This window comes from Lissotriton helveticus, chromosome 1_1, assembly GCF_964261635.1.
Source record: "Lissotriton helveticus chromosome 1_1, aLisHel1.1, whole genome shotgun sequence".
Lineage (NCBI taxonomy): Eukaryota > Metazoa > Chordata > Amphibia > Caudata > Salamandridae > Lissotriton > Lissotriton helveticus.
Genome location: NC_136057.1, coordinates 843,189,420 through 843,215,051, shown reverse-complemented (window position 1 = coordinate 843,215,051; position 25,632 = coordinate 843,189,420). Strand labels below are relative to the sequence as shown.

At 44.1% G+C, this 25,632-nt stretch overlaps 1 protein-coding gene and 1 long non-coding RNA gene across 3 annotated transcripts in view; one reads left to right on the top strand and one right to left on the bottom strand.

Annotated features, from left to right (window-relative positions):
* Positions 1–25,363, bottom strand: part of LOC144817927 (uncharacterized) — a 131,696-nt gene extending 106,333 nt beyond the window's left edge. The window contains exons 1-2 of the long non-coding RNA XR_013606999.1: positions 25,058–25,363; positions 7,688–7,780 (exon numbers count right to left, since the gene is read on the bottom strand). This is a non-coding gene — a long non-coding RNA (uncharacterized LOC144817927). The remainder of the gene's footprint in view (positions 1–7,687; positions 7,781–25,057) is intronic.
* The window catches only part of NT5DC3 (5'-nucleotidase domain containing 3), a 377,890-nt gene that overhangs the window by 45,863 nt on the left and 306,395 nt on the right, over positions 1–25,632 (top strand). For both annotated transcript variants that reach the window (XM_078674858.1, XM_078674850.1), the window contains exon 2: positions 8,503–8,687. In XM_078674858.1, coding sequence (XP_078530984.1) covers positions 8,503–8,687 — 185 coding nt within the window. The remainder of the gene's footprint in view (positions 1–8,502; positions 8,688–25,632) is intronic.

The window sequence follows — 25,632 nt, the reverse complement described above, 5'->3', positions numbered from 1 at the left end:
TTATGTTTCTGCTTCTCACACTGCGAGAAAGCAGAAGGGTTTGGTTGAATGGGTCTGGTCTAGGGCAGGGGAGGAGTGTCTTGCCCACTGCTGGGGGTGCTAACTGTTTGGTCAGCCCTCTGGGGCCGACGAAACCAGTCATGCACACTCTGCTTTTTCTCCATGTAGGCTGCATGCCTACACAGAGAAAAAGGCCTCGCCAAAGGCGCCTGGCTGGTCTGCGTCCCGACCAATCACAACGCTGCCATTGTAGCGTTGATTGGCTTAGGGGAGGTAGGCTACCTGCTTCCTGTTCCTGCCAGAGGCAGAAGAGCAGGAAGACACGGGACCTGTCAAAAGGTAGGCTTTTAAAAATGTATTAACCCCTCCCCCCCCACGCCACTGAGATGGGGTTTGCAAAAATTAATCTGCATTAGATTATTTAAACTAATTTACCTCTTTGCTGTCTTTGTGCACCCACACAAACTATGGTTTTATCGCCAAATTCAAGACTCTGTATGGATGCTAACCCTCTATCAATGTCTAATTTCAGATTGAAGATATAATGAAAAACATGGAGAATTTTTTTTTAGACAAAAGTGCTCCATTTCTTTTTGCACTTTTCAAATGTATAAACCTAAACCTTGGAACATGTTTCAATGTCTGATGTCTGGCAATAACAAATATAGATTTTTCTCAGGGAATGAAATGTGTGCAGTCAATTACGTAATGTTAGTGCACATTGCAAAATTGTGACAATGCCGGTTTATGGTGCACTGTTCATTTGATGACCGATATAAAACTCTTGCTATATGGAAAGTATAAAACTAAATCCTATCTACTTCTGAATGCCCCAAAAAAATCTACAAAAAGCAAAGCACAAAAGGGTTTAGGCAAAGAATCCTGCACCTATTGCTGATAGTGGCTTAATTTATAGCGATGGTGCTACAACACCAGGAAGTGCACCCCTTTACACTTCCTATTGGGAAAAGCCCAAACACACTCACAAGAAAAGATTTGGAGTTAGCTCACATCAATTATCAATCTCATTTTAGTTCATCATGTCATAAAGTGTCCATAATAGTCCATGGATATAGCAGGTCCAGAGTTTTCTTTGTGATTGAAAAACATGTTCTTTATTGATAGAATGTTCAGATGTTTAAAATCCAGTAATCAAACAATTCATTTAGCCAACCCGTTTCGTCTCATGTGAGACTTCTTCAGGGCTTGAAATTATGTATGAGTTGTTTGTAGATTTCTCTTTAGTAAAGAAAGAACTTCGACACAATTGGATATAGTGTCAAAGTAATCATCTTAATATGATGAAAACCGTGCAGTCAAAAGCGTTGTGCGGGGCAACGTAACCACTAAAGTACAAAAAACGCTGTTTGTACCTTAGCGGTTATGTTGCCGCACAATGCAGGTTTACCCTATGTCTTTTGGTTACTGGTATCACCGCTATGGTGTACGGAAACATACTACAGCCATATATGTTTAACAACAACCGATCCTAAGGTTTCTTTTGCTGGGTGCCAGACCTCCCTCTCTCTGGTATCACCACTATGGTGTACGGAAACATACTACAGCCATGTATGTTTAACAACAACCGATCCTACGGTTTCTGTTGCTGGGTGCCAGACCTCCCTCTCTCTGATTGGCTGGCTAGGAGTTTTCCTTGAACTTAAAATTTGTCAGATTTATAGTATTTTCCCCAACAACATGGTAGTTTCCTTCAGTGTTCCTTGCACAGGAACTTAACCATGTCAAGGCTTCACCCAAATCTGTGTTCCCCCAGACCTTCTGAGTGTTGGATTTTCAAACATTTGGGTGTTCCATGGGTTTGAACAGGGATTCACCCACTGGACGCCATGGAATGTTTTTGATTGGGATAGATTCCATTGGGGATGTCTACAGTATTTGGGCCTGGGGTCATCTGGTACCAACCATTGACATTCTAAAACTTAGAGACACAGAAATCCATGGCCATGTGGCTTGCAAGAATCCTGGCAAATGTATTACCCAGAATCCAATGTAGATGTCAACGTGTGGGTAAGAAAAAAATTCTTTCTGTGGCCTAAAACTCCAGAAAGACATGCAGATGGCAAAAGTCCTAACATCATGTGTTGCCACACTACTTCTGATAAAAACAGTGCCCTATACATTATCCGTTAGCCAATTTCTTGGGACACTAATAGGCCAATATTATGACTATGTGAAGACCACATTTACAATGTATTGACTTAACACGCTTACAGATTTAGGGGACAGTTACGATGTCATTAGGAAAGCATTCCCATGGAATCGGGTTAGGAATGCTTTCCAAACTATTCATATTTGAGGAGTCCTACCAACCGATTACTATGTGTCCGGATGCTTACGAACTCGGTTTGGTCGTATTCCCATTGATTTCACCGGAAAAAGGGATGGGTGGGGAAAATCTTGCACCCTGTGGCGGGCACCCCGTGGAGCCTGCCACATTGTGCATGGTTAGGAAGAAGGGTCCCCTGGGTACCCTCACGGGCCAGATTCGGTCACCTCTGGGTGAAAGGGGGCCTGGAATGGGCCTCCAAAGACTGTTTCCAAAAGCTGTTTCACTCGGTCAAACTGATTTGGAACGGCTAGCCGAATCAGTCATCGTACTCGCTCGTTCGGAAACCGTCTCCATTGGGCTGTACGATTTGGCTCAGAATGACTCTGGCTGCCTGATCCCCATTTGGAACCAATTCGGACAGCCCGGATGGCTTTCTTGCATCTTACTTGGTCATCAGGAAAGGTGACCGATTTGGTACAAATCAAGGATTACAAATGGAATTCGACAGTACCGAATCCCATTCCGAGCCCTGCCTACCGACGTCTTAATTGGCCCCATAATCTGTTCTTGTAAGTTATAATTGACCATCTACATGAAAGGCAAAGCCTTTGTTGGTAGAAGAGTGATAACACTGTTTGTGGGTGTTTTTATGTTCCTAAATATTACTTTCTATCGCAAACTGTGAGGAAATGCGTTTTTAAACCATTATTTGACATACCGGTATACAGGGAATTTTGGGAAAGAAAAAGGGATGTCAGCCACACAAGCCACACCACCCAGGGCATAGCTGACTCATTTCTCAGGTCCATGCGTGATGTGCTGCTTCAGTCCAGGTGTTTTATTTGCATATTAGGACTGCTGGTCCTGCATTTAATATGGAATAAACAAGACTAGAAGTCTCAGGATTAAAAGAAAAAATGTGGGCTGTAGCAGCATATCTCAAAAATACCTAGGTAATTTGGCAGGACTGGTATGACTATTGCCAGTATTCACTGTTCCGAAACATCTGGAGTTGATAGGATTCACTGTATAGCGGCCAACTCATGCCCAGAGGTGTACGTCTGTGCCTAAAATGGAGCCAGGTAGTGGCGTGCAGACCCTGCTTACTGCTAAGTATGAGTTTAGCAGTTTGGAGCGATTCTTTAAATCCACTTGCTCTAAATCTTTTTCAGGGAAGGAAAGGCTGGAAGTCATCTCTGAGTGTTAGCGCTAAAAGGCAGTATTCCGGCAAAGAACTACAATTCTCAGCAGGCCATGAACTCCCATATATTCTGGAGAGAAAACAGTGATCTTGAATAGCTGGTTATAACTTTCCTTTTGCTCATTGGCATCTTTGTTGGCAATTATAATACATTATTGTTGCAGTGAGGATTTCGCAACAGTTATCACAGATTTCCTGCAGAGAACTATTACTTCCCATGAATTAGTATGGATTGTCTTAGAAAATACAGAGTAGTATTCAGCAAGTCATGTTGATGAAGACAAACTTGGAACTATTTTATTAACATTTATTGAAACTATTTGGAGAATTGTTGTTGTTAAATTGTACCAGGGTTATACTGTGATGGAACTAGAAGGATTCGAAGACTGGACAATATTTCACATGTATATGTGACTGTCACACATAAGTGCAGAGAACAGAGGAGACCAGCTTAACCTAAGAAAATGTGTAAAGCATTTAGAAGTACAAAAAACAGGTAAGTTGAAAACAAAACACAATAAAAATCCCACTCCTGTGTATAATAAGAGAATAACTTCACACACAAAATGACAAAAAGCCATTAAGGGGAATCCATGATATAAATCATTAACGTTTTAAATAAAATATTGCGCTAAACAGTGTTATGTGCCAATGTGAGTTAACTGGTCACAGTCAAACGGGACCTAGGTGCGATTTGAGGCTGACTGCGATAGACCTCTAATTGGATACACCTACCAAAAAGTGGCGGCTGCTGTGGCATTTAAGTGGTGCGGCAGCTAGGGGAAAACATTTTTTGTTTAAAACCGCCTACCTGCATTCTGCCCCCTACTTTAATCCAAATGCTGTTCTCATGCCAGTTAGGTGCTCACTAAGGGACTATGACCCTCTGCTTGTTTGGGTGGAGAGATTTAACCTTCATGCGCACTTGAAGCATTGCCTTCTCTTTTCTGTGTCGAAGTGTCGGAATGGATGGCCCTGCCCTGGCTCGGCTACAGGAAGAAAGCACAGAAAAAGAACATGATAATAACTTTTGTTATTATAATTTTATTTTTCATTTTTCACTTCTCAAAGGCAGTGGGGCGACGCTCCTCTGTCTTAACGGAGGAGCCACTGTTACTACCAGGTTCGCCCTGGTCAGAGATTTTGCAGTTTGTCTTAGTCTTAAAAATGGAAGTCAGTGGTGCAAGAAAGCAGTATCTGAGAAGGGCTGCATGGCATCAGATAGGTGCTGAACAAGGTCCATTTAGAAGCGCTTGATTTAGGCGGGTAAAGTTTGGAGCAAGAACATTAAAAAATTCCCACTCTGGGAAGTCCTCTCACCAGCTCGATACTTTTGGCAAATCTCTGACAAAAAAATGAAAATGGGTATTCGATTGTGAACTCTTGACAGGTAAAAACAAAGTGGTATTACATAGTAAGCTCTCTAGCAAACACAACAGGAAGGGGGTTTACATTGTGAGCTATTGGATAAAGACCATAAGAATGGACTTTACATTTTTTACTTTCTGGGAGATACATTAGGAAAGAGATTTACATTGTGAACTCCCAGACAAAACAATTTCCCTTTTCTTGGCCTGCACCTGAAAATGCATAGTGTCTTCAGAAGGAATTTTAAGGTCCATGTCCATGCATACATTGAGTTTTCCTAAAATGGTTGAGCCTCTCTGGTCAGAGACCACATGGCCATATGTATTTACTTTCACATTAAAGCAAAAAGCCGGCTTTATTTATTTTTAAATTAAGAAAAGCTTGTAGACTTAACATTTTTGATTGTGAAAAACCTCATGTTTTCTGACAGGCTCACAGAAGAACATTGTTGGTGTTTAGGAGTAAAGTCTTCTGGCGCATTTAGCGGCTATAGGTAATGGTATGCAGAGCTAGCTACCAGCCTTTTGAATTCAACGGATTACACTTTATAATCCAGAATAAAGTTGTGCGAAAGGTGTGCCAGTTGATTTTAAACACTGTCACAAAAGGAGTGAACAAAATGACCACCTGTGATCAGAAAAGGGGCCTTACCTGGTGAGTACCTGCCAGTTGCCCCGAGGGTGGTGCGCCCGTGAGGGGTCATTTTGTTCTTTTCACATTTTTTTATATTTTTTCATATTGGTTGTTTTCTGATGTACTGTGCAAATTATTGTTCCAGACATCTGGTTGTTCTCTGTTTGACTGTCTTTTTGAAACTCACAAGGAATTTCCCTAATTTTTATGTTAAGAAACTAGGACTGGATGCGGCAATACACCCAAAGAATAAATTATTAAGCTCGGGGGTGTAGCAGTAGAAACTGACAGTGGGTCTCTCTGCGGCTAATATACGTACACCAACACCTAACGTCCAAGGGACAGTTTTTTTTTTTATATTGATGGTTTATAAGTGGAGGGCAACCCTGGTACTCTGTTACCCTCTCGGCTCCTTTTTGGGATAAGAGGCATTTTAGTGCGCACCTGCCACATGGTAACCTACAGGTAATGGTAGCAAAAGACATTTATGAGTTTAGTTGCACTCTGTAATATATTTGTAGGGTATGTGGTGAAGCTGAGAGGCCTCTAAAGGAAGGGTTCTACCAACTGGCGGCCCTCACGGGGGAGTACCTGCAGCCTGTGCTGCATTTGTTAAAGAGTTTCACAGTAGTGGTGTGAGCACACCTCCTAAATCCCTCCACTTTCGAGGCTCAGGAGGTGTTAAGGAAGAGTGGTGACGGGACATTATTCTTTCTTTCTGATTGTTTTTAGACAGGTCGCTCTGTCGCTGCTACGTAGTTTTGATAATTGACGCCTAATGCAGTTTTTCTAAGGCGTGTTAATGTTTGCAGAGTAACACTGAGATGGTTGAAATTGCATCTTAAAGGGAGCTCTGCCCTCTCATCCACTGGCGAGTTTAACCTTTCATTGCCTACAAGAAAAAAGCAGAAAAGCCACAACTCTGCACTCTCACAGTAGGACAGAGGATGCCATCCTCCATTTTTGTTTTCTTCAACCAAGGGCATGTTGAATTATGGTGCTAGTAGTTTTGCTTTCAACAATTTCATCATTGGCTCAAAACTCCAGTATATAAAGTTCCATTTGCTAAAATCCCCAAATTGGACACTTATCAGCTTTGTTTAAAAAAAAATGTATGTCGTCAGCTATGATTGAGCCAGGGCTCAAAGGTCATTACCATAGGTGAGGCGCTAATAAAAATGAGAGCAACCCTTAGAAATCCATGGTCTTCGGAGAAGACTTTGCGCTGATATATTTTGGGGCTCTTTTGTATGTGGTCCTATGCTGAACGTAAGCATTTGTGTATAGCCAGGTTCAGCTGTCATCTTAATAAATGTGCAGCACAGCACGTTTCTGATGAGGCTACAGAGGTAGGGAAACCCCAACTGGCTAACACCTGACTGTAACCTTGTCACGGCCCTGGATAGGTGCCGGCAAAGATCTGGTATTTCTAACTAATCCCTTCCCTTTGCCTTTTTTAGCCCTTAAAAAGATCTGTTAATAACATTGTACTAGTCTCCGAACAGGAATCACTGTGTGTGTTTATCAATCATAGACCTGTGATGTTTAGTAAAATGCCCTGAACCTTGTTTTCCCAGCCACATTATTTAAGCCAAAAAATCAAAGGAAACCCCATCCACATGCGATTTTGTCGTTTGATTTCTTCTGCTCTCTCTTAAAATATAATCTTTCCAGGTCGTGTGGCTGCACAATTTAGTACTGTGTAAGAGATCCGATCCTGCTACCCGGCCATTAAAGTACTATGTGTTACCATCCAGTTATTAGAAACAGCATATTGTACTTTTATTTGGAATTACACATCAGCGAAGTTTAGTCCTGTACAGAAACAGTATTCTGATTTGCTCTATACCCATTCATGTGATTTAACAGTGATGATGTGTATGTTCCAATTTGGTTACACGTTTGGAACGCTGGGGTCATGAGAAGATAAGCCTTCAGCAGAAGATTCATTGGACCAATCTATACCTCTGGAAGAAAGGACACTGATCTAAATATAATTGAGCCTATTATCACCAGTAAATGACTGTAATGGATACCTCCAGTTGTACAACTGTAATATGAACTACACAACACTGCCCATGCATTCTGCCTCACATGACAGTTCATGTTAATCCGGGTTTCTTCTCTCAGCAGTTTGATGGGCACGAAAGAGAGGAACCGGGGAGTTGGAGCAGTTGTTGTCATGATGCACTAACCTTGTACTGGGAATCCAACCGAAGCGATGCAGTGTTCTTTCTCTCACTCTTTCCACTAATGACCAAATACACAGGAGTATGAGGGCCGGCGATCTAAATAGGATAAAGGGAATCACAAAAACAGAAACGACCACTGTTATTTTACATTTTATTTGGTGTCTCAATTTTCTTACCATTTTTGTGTTATACAAAATAATGTACCCTCATTAGGTACATTCTAGGGTATTTGCCATATTGGATTTATGTAGACTGTGCATACAAATTAATTGCAATATGACCGCTATGTTGCTAACATTCCTTTCAAGGTTATGTTATTTCTATGTCTGTCAATTTTTACAAACCTAAACCGCCATGTTTTGAGAATTCACTGAAAAATGCCTGGTTTTCCTCAGATTTGTTAAACTGTTTAAACCTTGTAAAGGATATAGTGTCTTTAGCTGCTGAGTCATATTTTTCTTTCGGCCAAGAGTTGCTCTTGCACCAAATTAACTAATCTGATTCCAAAAAGCTTCTTCAATTGACTTTTTTTTCAAACCAGATAGTCCAACTAAAATATACTGCTATGACATTCATCTTTGGAAAAACTACCCTTACAGTGTTTGCATACATCTCTGTGCCGGGCACTTACCGAGTAATGGCATAATAAATGCCTAAATGATTGAGCTTCCAATAGAGCATCTTTAAATTCAAAAACTTTGGAAAAATAAAACTTATTTTGCACAAGTAGCTGTTTACATGCTGTAGTATTCATTGATTTGAAGTACTTTACATACTTCACAGCTTTTCTAACATCTTTTCACCGTATTCAATTCTAGATCTAGTCCCTTCGATTTTGGGCAATTTGCTGAATCCTGATGCCATCTTTTCCAACAATGAAATGAGCCTGTCCGATATTGAGGTCTATGGCTTTGACTATGACTACACGTTGGCATTTTATTCCAAAGATCTGCACACACTAATTTTTAACACTGCTCGGGATCTGCTAATAGATGAACACAAAGTAAGTACGTTTTATATTTTTATTTGTGCATTTTTTGATCTTTCATGTCTAAGGTACTGTGACCCCTTCAGATTGTGCCATCTGTTTATGTTCAGATTTTCAATGTTGTACATAACATCTGTATTCCTGTGAAATGCTGTACACCAGGGTAATTTCGTGGTACCACACAGTAGACTGTACTCATGGTTAGACCACAATAGTTCAAGTTCAAGTTCAGGAATTTGTATAGCGCACTACTCACCCAGAGGGTCTCAATGCGCTTGGGGACGGGTTCATTATTTATCAAAAAGCCAGGTTTTAAGTTCTTTTCTGAATGAGATGTGATTCTGTGTAAGGCGGAGGTGAGTGGGTAGTGAGTTCCAGGTCTTGGCCGCCAAGTAGGAGAAGGATCTACCTCCCATGGTGGTTCTTTGGATACGCGGAACTGCGGCGAGGCCTTGATTGGAGGATCTTAGTTGACGGGTGGGTGTGTAGAAGGAAAGTCGAGTGTTGAGGCATTCGGGCCCTAGTTTGTAGAGGGCCTTGTGAGCATGGGTGAGGAGACGGAAAGTTATTCTCTTGTTGACGGGAAGCCAGTGGAGGTCTTTTAGGTGGCCGGTGATGTGGTCTTGGCGAGGGATGTCCAGAATGAGTCGCGCAGATGCGTTTTGGATGCGTTGGAGTTTTTTCAGTAATTTGGCTGTAATTCCGGCGTAGAGGGTGTTTCCGTAGTCTAGTCGGCTCGTAACCAGTGCGTGGGTGACAGTCTTTCTTGTTTCGGTGGGGATCCAATAGAAGATCTTTTTGAGCATACGAAGTACGTTGAAGCAGGAGGATGAGACGGCGTTGACTTGTTTGGACATCGAGAGTGAGGAGTCAAGGATGAAGCCAAGGTTGCGTGCATGTTCTGTGGGAGTGGGTGCTGAGCCCAGGTCCGCAGGCCACCAAGAGTCGTCCCAGGCAGAGGGGGATGATCCCAGGATGAGCACTTCCGTTTTGTCTGAGTTAAGTTTAAGGCGGCTGTTTTTCATCCATACGGCTACTTCTTTCATGCCTTCATGAAGATTGGTTTTGGCGGTGTTGGGGTCTTTGGTGAGGGAAAGGATCAGCTGGGTGTCGTCAGCGTAGGAGATGATGTTAAGGTTGTGATGACGCGCGATGGAAGCGAGTGGGCTCATGTAAACGTTGAAGAGGGTGGGACTGAGTGATGATCCTTGTGGTACACCGCAGATGACTTCAGTGTCCTCAGATTTGAATGGGGGAAGACGGACTCTCTGAGTTCTTCCAGCTAGGAATGAGATGATCCAGTCCAAGGCTTTTCCTTTAATGCCGATGTTGCTGAGGCGTTGTATGAGGGTGTTGTGACAGACAGTGTCGAAGGCGGCGGAGAGGTCGAGTAGAATGAGGGCCACAGTTTCTCCGTTGTCCAGTAGTGTACGGATGTCGTCTGTTGCTGCGATGAGGGCTGTTTCGGTGCTGTGTTTGGCTCGGAAGCCGGACTGAGAGGGATCGAGGGAGTTGTTGGATTCTAGGAAGGCGGCGAGTTGGTTATTGACGGCTTTCTCAATGACTTTGGCCGGGAATGGGAGGAGGGATATGGGGCGGTAGTTTTTAAGTTCAGAGGGGTCTGCTGTGGGTTTCTTCAGGAGGGCGTTGACTTCGGCATGTTTCCAATTTTCTGGGAAGGTAGCAGAGATGAAGGAGCAGTTGATGACATCATGGAGAAGGGGTGCGATGATGGAGTCTGCTTTGTTGAAGATGTGGTGTGGGCACGGGTCGGTTGGTGAGCCAGAGTGGATGGAGTTCATAAGGCGGGTGGTGTCTTCAGTGGTGATTGGGTTCCAGGCGCTGAGGTTGGTAGAGGGCCGTTTAGGTTCTGAGGGGGGTGGAGAGGATTGTTTGTTGGAGCTGTTTTCGAAGCTGTTATGTATGTCGGCAATTTTGTTGTAGAAGGAGGATAATGAGTCGCAAAGGTCTTGGGATGGAGTGATGTCGTTTGAGGCTGCGGTGGGGTTGGTGAATTCTTTGACGATGTTGAAAAGTTCCTTGCTGTTGTGGGCGTTGTTGTCGAGTCGAGTCTTGAATGCTGATTTCTTGGTGGATCGGATCAGCTGGTGGTGTTTGCGGGTGGCTGTCTTAAGAGTGGTCATGTTGTCGGTGGTTGGGTTTTTTCTCCATGATTTCTCGAGAGTGCGGCATAACTTCTTGGATTTCTTAAGGTCATCGTTGAACCAGGGGGCCTTTTTGCTGCCTTGTTTGGTGTGATGGTTTTTCAATGGTGCTAATTCGTTGGCGCTGTGTGTGATCCATTGTTTGAATTCGAAGGCGGCTTGGTTTGGGTCAATGAGAGGGCGGGTGGGTTTCGGTTGAGCGATGTGAGGAGTTGATCGGTGGTGACTTTGTTCCATTTTCTTCGGGGAATAGGTTGTGGGGGGTTGTGGTTCGAGGTGGTTTTGTAGCTGAAGTGAACACAACTGTGGTCCGTCCAATGGAGAGCTGTGGTGCGGTCGAAGGAGATGTGTTTGCTGGAGGTGAAGATTGGGTCGAGCGTGTGTCCGGCAATATGAGTGGGGGTGTCAACAAGTTGTTTAAGACCGAGATTGGCCAGGTTGTCCAGAAGGGTGGTGGTGTTGCAGTCGTTTTTCTTTTCCAGGTGGAAGTTGAGGTCTCCTAGTAGGATGTAGTTTTCGGAGGCGAGGGCCTGTGGGTTGATGAAGTCAGAGATGTCTTCACTGAATTGTTTACGGGTTCCAGGGTGCCTCTGAGTGTGGTCCTGGGGTCGGTGTGGATCTGGAAGTGTAGGTGTTTGGCGGTTGGAAGGATATCGTCGGAGCTGGTCGTGATTTTGATGGTGTTCTTATGGACGATGGCGATGCCTCCCCCTGTTTGGATGGTGCGATCTTTTCGGATGATCTTGTAATTGTCCGGGATGGCTATGGCGATGTCGGGTGATGATGAGGCGTTCATCCATGTTTCAGTAAGGAAGGCGACGTCCGGTGATGTGGTATAGAGTAGATCCCAGAGTTCGGTGGCGTGTCTGTGGACCGAGCAGGTGTTCAGCAGGATGCACTTCAGGTGGTTAGAGTCGGAGCAGTGTTTGGGGTTAGTGGATGTGGTATGGGTCTTGATGCTGGTAAATTTGCAGGAGTGGCAAGCGAAGGGACCGTGGGTACTTCCCGGGGCAGCCTCGTAGCAAAGAGGTGTGCGTCCTGGGTTGAGGGCTAGGAGGGTGGCGGCGTCATATGTGATGAAGGAGGAGAGGATTTTGTGGGGACCAGGGGGTCTGGCACTGGGCGCGGTCGAGGCGCGGACGGGCGTAGACGGGCTTACCTTTGGCGCACCTTCGGCGCGCAAGGGGCGCGACCGCTGCGCGTGGACGCTGCGCGTAAATGCATCGGTCATATGGGGATTGTGGAGGGGGAGGGGCGAGGGGGGATCAGCTGGGAGGCGGGATCGTGGTGGAGGGGCCGGGATCCTAATCACAACAACTATGGCTGGCGATTCCAAACCGGGACAGGCTGTGCACGATAGTAATTAATGCGGAGGCAATGCGAGTCAATGAGGGCACACAAAGCGAGCACCACAGTAGCTGAGAGTTAATTAAATTATGGCGGATGCAGCTGAGGAGGGAATGCGGGCGGCGCAGGCTCCAGGAGAAATTAAATTAGGTTACAGCAATAAATAAATCGGTCCCAGAGTGCAGCGTGCAGCGCAGGCACCAACGCAAATCGTAATAATCAGGGTCACCAAGCAAGGCCTAATTTACCTAGTATTTTATGCCATTTGCTACAATTTCTCTTAGCTTGGGGTGTTGAATGGTCACTAATTAGTAGTTCCAAAGTTTAAAAATCAACTAGAGGTGTACAAAGATAAGAAACATTCCGTGGCCCCAGGTTTATATTTGCAGTCTGATATGGTCATTCATTATGCGTTTGTTTATGTAAAAGTTTGCATTGCCTAACCCTGAAGTATACCAGACCTTGTGCTTGGAATATATAAGCACACTCTTGTAAAAGAGGTACTTTTGTACGGAAAAGCTGTTTTTTAAGAGCTAAAATGTTGTGATTAAGTTGCCAGGAACAGAAATCTCGGCAAATAAAAAGGCCGAAGTGTTCCTTTACTTTGGGCTCTGCAGCTTTCTTGACTACATCAACTAACCTATGCTTTAGTTTAGTTCCGCACTCCATTATTCTATGACCCACATAGGTAACTGAGGGAACTTCATTTGACTGTGTGTGTTTGTGGTCAATGATTGTTCTCAAAGTTACTCAGTACTTAAGTCAAAGGACTATGTCGAGCTCCTTAGCACTGATTCCATGCACCAAGATCGCATATTGGTGAGCAATTATACTTTAGGCAAATGGTGCAATAATCTTTGCAAAACTGTAACAGCAGATACTAAATGCAAAATTGTCGTGCAAAAATGTGTATGCAAGTCCTAGATGAAGTTAAATTTAGAGAATCAATGTATAAATACATTAATTTGTTAGCTAGATGGTTATAAAATTGATCATGCTGAACTCGCTGCTGGATTGGTGGTACAACCCAAGTGTATCCATGCACCTAATCAAGAAGGGTACCTGACCATGGATTAGAAACCTTCTTAGGACCAGGCAAAGTCATTGCTGTCCCCCCCCTCCCTTTTAACTAGGGTCCCAAGGCACCACCTGAAGTTGCTGTTTAGGCAGGGAGGACAACCACTGTGCTGCAACTTGGTCTATGGATCACTGGAGGGCAAGTCTAAAGGCCTCTTTGAGATGGCAGCCTGCATGGAGGACTGATTTGAGGAAAAACTAGCCCTGGAATTACCTGAGATTACAGCCCTGCTGGCCAGAATCAAAGATGCACTAGTGAGGTTGAGTAGTGATGTTGCCTTGCAGGCTACCTTTTCTGTTCCCCTTTGTTGGACCTGGTCCTCTCTGCAGGTTCACCCTCAAACATGTTGTCTTTTACCCTCTAGTTTTTGCTGAATTCAGTTTTGTTGGCCTTAGAACTCTGTGTATGTTGCCATTACTAACCAGTGCTAAAGTGCTTGTTCTCACTCCCTTAAAGATGGTTTGATTGACTTACACCTGATTGGCACATTTCATTTACTTGTAAGTCCCTTGTATAGAGGTATACAATATAACTAGGGCCTGCAAATTAAATGCTATCAGTGGGTTTACAGCACGTATTGTGCCACCCACTAAAGTAGCACCTTGAAACATGTCCCAGGCCGGCCATTGCAAACTGGTTACAGTTTGAAACTGCCAATTCGAAATGACAATATAAACCCCTTGCAAAAAGAACAGTTGATGGACAGAATGCAGAACAATGTCATACATTAACCCAAGTACAGAGATATGTGCCTAAATCCATCATTTATTTGCTCACCATGCCATTCCAGTTTGAACCCATCCATATGCAAATCAGTCTGGACCCTGTGCCCAAAGGGAACAGTCCAGCCCGAACTGCCAGGCCGGATCCTCCCTGGATGGAACACAAGCATTCTAGGACCGGTTTCAGAGTTTCTCCCCCTCATCAGCCAGGACAGCTTGCCTCCAGTGGCATGGAGCAAAAACAACAGGTGAAGGACAGAATGCAGAACAATGTCATACATTCACCCCATCAGCCTGGATAGCTCGATTCCAGTGGCATGGAGAGCACGGGACCCACGTCTGAGCATACCCGTCCCACTCGGGGTGACAAAAGCAAAAACAACAGGTGATGGACAGAATGCAGAACAATGTCATACATTCACCTCAGTACAGAGATCTTGGCCTAAATCCATCGTTTTTTTGCTCACCATGCCTTTCCAGTTTCAACCCAGCCATATGCAAATCAGTCTTGACCCTGTGCCCCATGGGAACAGTCCAGCTTGAACTGCCAAGCCAGGTCCTCCCTGGACTGGAAACAAGCATCCAAGGACCGGTTTCGGGCTTTCAGCCCTCATCAGCCTGGATAGCTTGATTCCAGTGGCATGGAGAGCACGGGACTCACGTCTGAGCATACCCGGCCCACTCGGGGTGACAAAAGCAAAAACAACAGGTGAAGGACAGAATGCAGAACAATGTCATACATTCACCCCAGTACAGAGATCTGGGCCTAAATCAATCCTTTTTTTGCTCACCATGTCATTCCAGTTTTAACCCAATCATATGCAAATCAGTCTTGACCCTGTGCGCAGTGGAAAATTCCAGCCCGAACTGCCAGGCCAGGTCCTTCCTGGACTGGAAACAAGCATCCTCAGACCAGTTTTTGAGCTGGGTCTGAACTGGGGTGGCGAAGTAGCTAAAGAACGATGATGGATTCAACCCAGATCAGTGACGGGGGGTGAGTGTCTGAAAAGTTTCAGCGCTCCGTCCATTATCTCCTTGTGTGTGCGTTGCTTGCCCTAAGTTGGCAGGGCATGCCCAGATGTGGGTCCCTTGCTCACTTTGCCACTGGATTCAAGCTAGCTTGTCTGATGAGGGGTGTTACCCCGAAACAGGTCCCAGGATGCTTGTTTCCAGTCCAGGGAAGACCTGGCTTGGCAGTTCGGGCTGGACTGTTCCCTATAAGGCACAGAGTCAAGACTGATTTGCATATAGCTGGGTCTGAACTGAGGTGGTGAAGTGAGTTAAAGAATGTTGATGGATTTGAAACGTTTCAGCGATCCGTCCATAATCTCCTTGTATTTGCAGTATAAACCCCTTGCCAAGCCTTAAAATCTCCTTATATTGCATAAAAATCATCCCTAAGGTAGGCTCTACGTAGCCCATAAGGCAGGGTCCATTGTATTTAAAAGGTTAGATATTTTAGTTTTACATGTCCTTTTAGTGAAAAACCCCTACATTTATTTTTTACTACTGTTTTGCTGACCTATCCCATAGGATAACATTGGGTTGTCTTATTACATTTAATAAGTTCTAACTTTTGATTAGGACCAGGCATTCAACTCACATCTGTTAGACTAATCGAGGTGAAAAGATTTGGGTCTTGACCTCCTGCATGTTCCCAGCAAGCTACTAACACTCGTGGATTAGCTATACTGGCAAGGCACGGCATTTTAATGTGTAAACACGTTAAGGAAGACCATTTAGGGAGATGGGTAATCTTAGAAGCAGCTATTAGGGGGCATTATACACTATATGCTCTCTATGGTTCAAATTTAGATGATCCTACTAGCTTTGGTCTTCTGAATATGGAACTTGCTCTATGGCCTCACTCGATAGTTTTTTGCGGGAATTTTAATATTCACTTGAATTCCAACTTCAATATCCATAGTAATGCTCCTTATTTGGGTAGGAAGGTTAAGACTTTTAAGGCTCTACAGGGGCTATGTCAGGAACTCAGGCTTGTCGATATCTGGCAAAGTCAGCGACAGGTTGAGTCTTGGAATAGGCACTTCTCTGCCCCCCACAAAAAATGTGTACGGCTAGATTACTTTTTTTGTCTCTAACTTAATAGCAGGAGGGATTAATTGTGAGCTCTTCCCTGGATTGATATCGGATCACAATCTGCTAGTGATCCAACTCCCAACTTGAAATTCAATATAAGCTGGTGCAACCTGGACATTTGATAGAAAGTTATTACTTTATCTGGAATACTGCACATATATGGCCAATTGGATTGCTGAGTTTTTTGGTAGAAATAAGGACACTGCATCAGAGTTAATAGTCTGGGACGCCTTTAAGGCTGCGGTGAGGGGGGATACCCTCAGCTTCTCTCTACATCAATAGAGGAAGACAAAAGAGAAGATCAATGAATGGGTAGACCAGCTTCGGGAGGCCGAGGAAGAGCTAATCCGGATAATTGGAGATGTGCAGAAAAGAGAGGAATGTCAAAGACAGATTGCAGATGTAAGAACTAAGATACATCAACATTACGGGGAGGAATTGGCTATTAAATGTACGCAGCGCCGGGCTGACATTTACGAATTTGGAGAGAATACCGGCAGATTGTTAGCCAAGCGTATACAGCAAAGAGCGGTCTCTAACAGAATATGTCAAATAAAAGATCGTAGAGGGCAGATTCAGGAACTCCCGGTTAAGGTCCTGGAGGTTTTTGAGGAATTTTACCAGGGGATTTATTCCACAGAGAAGGATGTCTCAGCAATGTCGGATGAGGACTTTCTCTGTGACTATGTAACCTCTCAGATCACCTTAGATCAGAGGGATATGCACTCTGGCCCGATTTCGGTGAAGGAAATCGAATGTGCCATAGCCTCGTTGGCGGCTGGCAAGGCTGCATGCAGGCCCTGATGCATTACCTCTGGAATTTTTTCGCACATTCAGACAAACTCTTTATGGCGAGCTCGAATCTTTATTTTTAAGAGCTCAGAAGGGCCAGACTCCCGATTCATGGCACAAAACTATTGTAGTCTTTAAAAAAGAATAAACCAGACCTTAGTCCTTCATCCTATCGACCTATTTCTTTAATATGCTCTGACAGCAAGATTTATTCTAAAATAATTGCTTTAAGGCTCGGAAAGGTTATTGCTCCCCTAATGTCTATCCGCCAACATGGTTTAATTACTGGTCATGATACAACTGACCATGTCAGGTGGGCATTAGCCTTGTTTGACTGGGCCCAGGCCACAAAGTCACCCCTGGGGATGATCCTGTTGGATGCAGAGAAAACATTAGACAGGGTCTCCTGGGGGTTTCTTTGGTTGATGCTTAAGACCAAAGGGTTCCCGCAGGGATTTATCACAGCTATACAGGCCTTGAATGCTTCACCTGAGGCCCGCGTTTGGATCTCTGGACAAGAATCCAACTTATTCTCTATTAGCAGAGGAACCCATCAAGGGTGTCCCTGCTCTCTGTTATTATTTTCAATATACATTGATCCTTTACTTAGTAAGCTGGGTGCCCACCAACGGATCGAAGCGGCTACGGTAAATGGGGTCTCGTACAAAACATTAGCTTACGCTGATGACGTCGCCATTTTTACAATCCACATAAGATCTGCTCTTCCGGCAGTGTATGACCTCACGAAACAATTTGACTCTGTTTCTGGTTACAAATTAAATGCCGACAAACCCCAGGTCATACACTCGGATACCCTAAGACCGCAGGACATCCTGACTGTATCCTCATCAGCAGCAGCATATCTGGTAGTAAAGATCACAGCTGTGGTCGAGCAGATACCTTAGATGAACATACAACCGATCATAAAAAACATTGATCAGACTCTCGCAAGATTAGATCACTTTCATTTCTCATTGCACGCACGGTGCAGCGTTAATAAAATGCTTATTTTCCCTACATTTTTATATTTGTTCCAGACAATACCCCTATAATTTCCTGCTTCTTGTATTTCCAGAGCAGAACTAGCCTGTATTAGATTCTTATGGGGTTTCCATAAAGCTAGAAGGGCAGCTAAATGGTTAATAGTTCCAAGATCTCGGGGGTTTGGGATCTCTTCCTTAAGGCTATATCACTGGGTAGCATTACTACAACAAATGGGGATATTGTTGGTCGGGAGGAAGATGGTAGTCCCTGAACCGGTCAGACCTACTATATATGAAGTCCTATTAGGGGAGGATGCTCAATATTGTGTAATCAGAGTTATCGAACCTAGTTATTACAAGAAAACAAAGTTTAAAATGATTCAATCTGCATTCTCTATCTGGAAAAAAAATGTGGCATCGGCTTGGGATTACGAATATAAATGCTTATACCCCTTTGTTCTCATATGGGCTTTTACCACCAATTTTTCAGGATCAGATAACCACTATTTGGGGGTTCTTGGAATTAATGTTTTGGGTGATTTCTTTTGTGATGGTCAAATTACCTCGTTTTCTGAATTACAAGAAAAATTTGGGCTCTCCACAAGACACTTTTTTAAAGTTTTTACAGATTAGAAGCTTTTTGGTTAAAACTATTTCACAGGGGAGGGTCAACTTCGGGAAGATACCCTTGGTAAGATTATAGCAACTAGGTCCCGGATCAGGAAAATTGATCAAATGCTGCTATTTTCTTTCCCTGATGACCTAGCTATCCAGAATGATAGATGGGACAGGAAATGTGCACAGGAGGGCACAGACTTGCAGGTTTCTCTGGAATCGGCAAATCAGATCTAAATAACTGGCAGTTTGAGAGCTCAACATTATATGTCCGTCTTTGATTTATACTATACTCCGGGAAAGATCTCGAAGTGGTCTGGGTCATGTGGGAACTCATGTAACAGGTGTGGGACACTGGCCACAGATACGATCCATGTGTTTTTTTGGGGTGCCCTAAGTTTTTTTGGGTGGCCTAGCTTGCTAAATATTTACAAGATATTGAACTTTTCTTGGGCCGGACCCTTGGCAAGATGATCTCAAGAACCTCTGGTCTAGGCATCCTGGGGATAGATCAGACTCAGAGCATGGTGGGATGGATTAGATCGGAAATAGGCCTAGATTTCATTGCAATGGCCATTTTGAGAGCAAAATTACATCTCAATGGATTAGTCCAGATCCTCCCACATTTGTAAATTGGAGGGCTAGGCTACTTGCCATATATAGTATGGAGTTAGCAGTGTATAGATTTAAAGGCCATAGGAGATGGGATATGGGCAAGAAGTTGTGGGTGCCAGTAATTAATTGGATAGGGTGAATATTGTTTTTTTTTTATATCCTATCTGCCACCAGTTATCTGATGATGTTTAGTTAATATGAAATGCCTGTTTGCTCATAGTTTCCATCTATTTTTTTTCTAGCATTCGTTTGTCAATTAATCACCCATCAACAGTCAATACACCCACTTTAATCTTAAAAAGTGGGTAAGGAGGGCGTTAGGGACGTGCATTGGGTTAGAGAATATGAGTTTTTAAAGATTAGAGTGGTTGTATTGACTATTGATGGGTGATTTGGGAAGGGGGATTGCTGGTTGGGGCACAGTTTTGCATATTGAAGGTTTTATTTGAATTGTCAGCTGAGCAGTTTTTTCCATCTGTTTTAGAGACCCCTGACAAAGAGCGTCATGGCTTGAAATGCATTGGGTATTATCTAATGAGCCTACTCTGGTGTATGATTAACCTGGACGGGTCACTGTTAAAAAGCCTTGATGGGCATGCAGGAGGCATGAGAAAAGTTAAAGATGAATAAAGAATTTTGGTGAAATCCCGCTGTTTCCACAGTGACTAAAATCATGAGGAAAATTGAGGAAATAAGAATTTTGAAAATATTGGTATCAAATGGTTTAAAGGGATAACTCAGCAACAAGTGGTTTATTGTGGGGAACATTTCCTATATCGCAGTGCGACAGTTGGGTGCGTGAGCAATGTGCCCCTTGGAATTCTTACTTTTAGAAAGTTGACATTTTACTGCTCTTTTTGCCTGCAGCCTGTTTAGGGTCACTTGACTAGTATATCTGACAGTTAGAGTTTGTGAATTCCTCCCAAACAGTTACACAATAGAAGGATTAGGCATGTCTGAGTGGACCATCGGCTGGAAAGATGGTGGGGGCGAAGCTGAGCACAGCTCCACTTGCAAATGAATAGGGTGTGCTTGCCTCCACACAAAGGACCTAACACCTAAACATTGTCACTGCAGCCAGCTTGGAGCCAGGGTAGCGAAGGCAGAAAATTCCATGCTCTTCAAAGAGCCTTTCTAGAATCTTCTGTCACCTTCCAGAAAAAGGGCACCAAGGGTAGCAAAATAGTAACTTCAGATCCACGCCTCAGTTCCCACCTGAACCTGCGACAGGACACTTTGAGGGCTGCCCTTCTGTTGAGACTTCAACTTCACCCTGAGCCCAGTGCTACCAAAGTGACTCCAAGGGCTAGTATCCTGGCCGCCTGTTCAGAGCCACAGGGACAGAAAAGGCTCACACGATCTTGAACCCGCACTTGGACCCAGCCTGCATGAGTCCCGAACCCCCAAATGATGTCCCAGCAGTCATGGTCCCTTGGTTGTAGCGCTAAAGTTGCCTAGATGGTCAAATCCCAAACCTGAGGACTTAAAAATATTTTGGCCAAAAACTGCTCTAAGAACCATAGAGCAGTGTGCAGGTCTGCACGTTCGAGGAGCTTGTATGATTCATCTCCCTGCAATGCATGGCACGGTGGCCTCGTCCGGGCGGTGCATGCGTGCACAGCGGGACGCAAAGGGTGTGCTGGGATTCAATGCATCCCAAGCGGGAGCATCTGTAATTACACAACAAGCGAACCCCCCCTCTGCCATGTTACACAAAAACAGACTAGTCCTAGTTTCCAACCACAAGTGTGCCAAGCTGCTTCTGCTTCTGCTGCTGCGGCGGCGGCGGGCCCCAGGCTTCCAGGACCGGATTTAAACCGCGACTGCAGACTGGGAACAATGCAAACAACATCCCATAGACTCTTTTCAACTCAGCGATTGTGCGCTTATGCGCAGCCCCACTCACTTAAATCCCACACTAACAAACGAAGGCCCTCCGAGAACCAAAGTGAGATTGAAAACTTCTGCTGCGTCTTATATCCAAGATTCAGAATATTGAAGGAGGTGCAAGGTCCCTGGGTAGTCCTACCTAGCTTCCCTTTGCTTAGCCCCCACCTCCGTTGCCTCTCTCACACCCAAGTGTTTCCATAGAGCCGTCGAGTGGAGCAGCAAAAAAGCAAGCGTGACAGGCTGCAGGGGGAGTTGCGCGGCAGCAGGGGGGCTGTGCGATTCACTTGCGGGAGCAATAATTGCTACTATATGGCGGCGTTTGCTCCCGCAAGTGAATCGCCAGACGTGCACGCGTTGCCATTGAAGGCAATGGAACGCGTGCACGTTTTTGGCTTAAAAGCCAAAGCGACAGCGAAAGGTCTTTTTGCCTACGCAGCGTATGCATGCTGCGTAGACGAGACCTAAAAATGAATGCGCAAAATTACACTAAAAAAACTAAAAATTCAATAAGGAAAACCAGAGATATGATATGATTTTTTTAAAAAAAAATTTGAGTTAAAAAGCGCCATTAAAATGTACAGGGCCAATCAGTAGTCACTGTTCATGGTTGACTGAGACGTAGGTGCGATTCAAGGAGCACGTTTCAGATACACCCAGTGGGTTGTTCCGGTCAAGGATTCTTACCTTTTGACTTAGAATGTTGTAGGGTGTAACTGATGAAGCCCTCTTGAAGCTGTATAGCCATTGGACGAAGTTCCGCTGAAACCGTTGATTTTGACTGCAAAAGCTCTAAGCTGGAGAAATTCAAATTTTGTGGCCACGGAAGTTCTCTTCTGGGTTTTCAATAAATATTAAAAATAGTGGTTTAATTGCCTCTGTAGCTTAGCCCAATCCAAAGGTAGCAGGTTTATTAATTTTTGTGAACTTTACGAAACCTATAGCCCTAACAGTGAAAATGGCATTTGGTGCCTCTTTTAAACACTAAGGACCCTACCTTTTGGGGTGCTAAGCCTACGTAGGCCTGACTTAATGTTTAAAAGTAGGGTTCTTTCCTATCTAAAAAGGGTTATTTGGACCGGTTCACCCACAGGTTTAAAAACTACAGGAAACGGGCTATACAGGTAGGCCTGAAACCATGCTTTGTCACTGTAGAGGATAGTAGCATTCGTGCTGCAGTCCATAGGTGACATTTTATTTTCTATGCCATTGGTGTTAAATATTCAAAATGGGGTTTATCCAGTTTTACCATGTATTATGAGTCAGAGCACGTACACTGGGGCTTGGACAGCAGTGCCCATGCATGTAGGGTTAAAAACAAGCAATACCAGGGGTAACCACACAAAAAAGGGGTAACCACACAAAAAAACACTTTCTTACAGTGACTTCATCATGTTTTGTAGGGATTCTGAGCACTGAAGGGTAATTCAGTGCATAGCCCTAGCTGAGACAAACACTTTAATAGTATTATTTATTTTGACCCCCACCTAGAGATCCATATTTATTCAAATTGTAAGGCTTGGTGTCACTAAACGATGATTCTCTGCAGTCCCAGAACATTTAGGTGCTGCACCACTGATATGCCTTGACTGTAACTGCTAGTAACTTAATGCAAACCCCTTGCATTGATGAACTCCATAAGGTGTCCACCATGAAGCCCAAAGGAGCCTCTTAGCACATTGAACTGAAATCTAGGACGGTGAGTCAGTGCAATGGTTTGCTGCAACTAGGCCAAGCACCCTGCTTTTCCCATGTATTAATACATATTTTACTTTTTGACAAATTGTAGCTTTGACTTGACATTGATGTAGCAAACCGGATTGTTAAATCATGTGCACCAATAGAATGACATCCAGTCTTAACATGAATTTGTTGAGTCAGGCATCAAAGTTCAGTCCGCCTGTTATCTTTTACAGATCCCAGTTAAACAATTGATCATTTGGTCTCAATAGAAATGGTAGACATTAAATATGAACATGTTGAGGAGGTAAGTGCAAATAAGTCAAACTATTACTTCAGACTTTTTTAGTTCAGAAAGCAGAGTTAAAATGTAGAAAACTCTTTAAAGTAGCAAGCAAGGCGGTCTCATGTTAAACATCATAATGTTGAAATTGTATTTACATTATTTTCATTCATTCCTCTTTGCTCTGAACTACTGAAAGGTTCATGTTCATGTCAGTTTAGTTTTTTTTCAGCCCAGATAAACTGAGAAGACGCCACTCTGATGATTTATTGGCAGCGAACAAAAGAAGTGAAGGCGTGAGCTGATGCATATTGACCTTTTTTTTGTTTTTGGTTTTGAGCAATGAACAAGATACTTATCTTTGAAAACGTTTTTCTGTTGGATACTTTAACTGTGGATTGCTCACCTTGCAGGGCCGTTTCTAGGTGTTTTGCCGCCCTAGGCGAACATTGAAAAATGCTGCCCCCTCCCATTTACTACCATCACTCTCTCCCCTGTCATCCAAGCTAGAAGAATGAATGCATTAGATATTTTATTTGTATTTCCCTTTGCGGCAATTAGATATTAGCGTGACTAGGGTATGGCATCTTGTGAAAGCAAATAAAACGGACCCACAACATCCGGCTTTGAAACAAAACCACTGTAATTAGAAAGCAGTGAGCTTCTTACACACCGTACCTGATGCAGTATTTACAGCTACTCACCTGGCTTCTTCCTTAGACTTTCCAAAGACTTTGTAATGAAATCAAATGGGATTTGAAATGTGGTTAAAATTCTATATTAAAATAAAAATCTTTAAAAAAAAAATAGTAAAGCCAGGATTAAGGCAAATTGTGGGATTCCTAACTGTCTGCTAAATGGTACATGTGAATAACATTTTGTGTGTGGAATTCTCACTTGGGGATCAGGTGTGACGGGGCGGTGAGGCAGGAAGGTTATAGCAGAGAACCCTTTCAGCAGGCAGGTTCCTCCTGGCTGCTCTGCCGAATAAGGAAGGGCTCAATGAAGAGAGAGCCGGTGCAGCCAGAAGTAAATCAAAACTACTCATAGTGATTGTGTGTGCGCTTGGGTGTGTGTGGAAGAGAGTTTATCTATGTGTGGGGGTTTGCACGCATGTTTGTGGGTGTGTCTGCGTGAATGTGTGCTTAGGTGTCTACAGAGAGGTTGTGTGATTTGCTTATGTGTCTGTGGGGAGTCGTGTGTGTTTGGATATATATGGGGAGTTTGAATGCGTGTGTTTAGATAGGGAGATCATTTGTGTGTGTTTGTGTGTCTATATAGAGAGCTTGTGTATGTGTGCCTGAGTTTCTATATAGCGAGATAATGTGTGTAAGCATGCTTGTATGTGTGGAAGCATGCTTGTATGTGTAGAAGGCTGCTTACGTGCATATGTGGGCGAGGGTTGTGGGTAAGGGACATTTGTGTGAGAAGGAATGTGTGTATGTGTTGGAGACAGTATGTTTGTGTAGGATTGCTCGCATGTACAATGTGCTGCTTCTGTGTTTGTGTGTGGTGCGTGTTTGTGAAGTCTGGGGTTTATGGTGAAAAATACCTTTTTAAAAGATGCCATAGTGGGAGGTATTGCTCGAGGTTGAAGTGGGCAGTTCTCCTTCCAAAAAGAGCTTCAACGAAAACACTTTAAAATAAACTATTTTTAATGTTAACTAAATCGGCGGTACCTGCATATATATGAACCCAAAAGTGGGTTCAACGTGCAGATCTTACATGCTGTGCGGCGGGAGGGGCTTTGTTCCTGTGCCGAAAAAAGCACACCTTGCCTTCCTAGAACGACGAGCCCGTCAGAAACCTGATATTCTGGACTAAATAGAGGGACAGACCCTTCACCACCTCCTTCCCCCCCTAACAGCCCCATGCAGCTCGTCTGGATATTTGGCACAGGGCATATATACATTGCAGCAAGAACTGACACAAAATAGTTCTCATAGGAAAGTTTGCCTCCCTATAAGGCTGTATGGAATGAGAGTAGGCACTGAATAAAAACAGCAACGGCCCAAATTCTCCCACCCACACCCCCACTTGTGAACGCAGCCCCGAAACAATACAGTAACATATAACCCATCAGATGCACAACATATTAAATACAGCTCAGTAACTTACACTGGGGACCCTTCGGCAGAAAGATTCCACAAGCGGTCAGTTGGTATATTCCATTTTGGGCTGTGACCTGCGGGTAAAGTCCAAGTACATGGAGTGGAGAGGCGCCTGCATACAGTTCAGTCAAAAATTCACCCAAGTGCCACTGCCCGGAAAGTGCAGCCAGTGACAAGTTTCGATCGTGCACTCATGGGTTGTTCCTGGAGCCGAGGGCTGTCGAAAGCGAATTCAGAAGTCGCATAGCGGCATGCACAGCCCCTGCCTGTGACGCTGAACGTGAAGTCACGTCACGATGTAGAATTGTAGAAAGCGCTACCCAAAGCGCTTTCGAGGTTGAAAGCTGTTCAGGGATTCCCAAACACATCTTTTTGCCGACCCCGCCCCCCCCTTTTGCCGCCCTAGGCGACCGCCTAGTCTTGCCTAACGGTAGAAACGGCCCTGTCACCTTGAGAATTTCCCCAGGTGACGGACTAGATCCAGAAACTCAAAAGCAATGCTCCTGTGCACCGGTAGGTGTTGCTGTGTGACACTGCACCAAATTCATTCCACTCCGGAAGTGATAGGCAGAGGCGCATCCA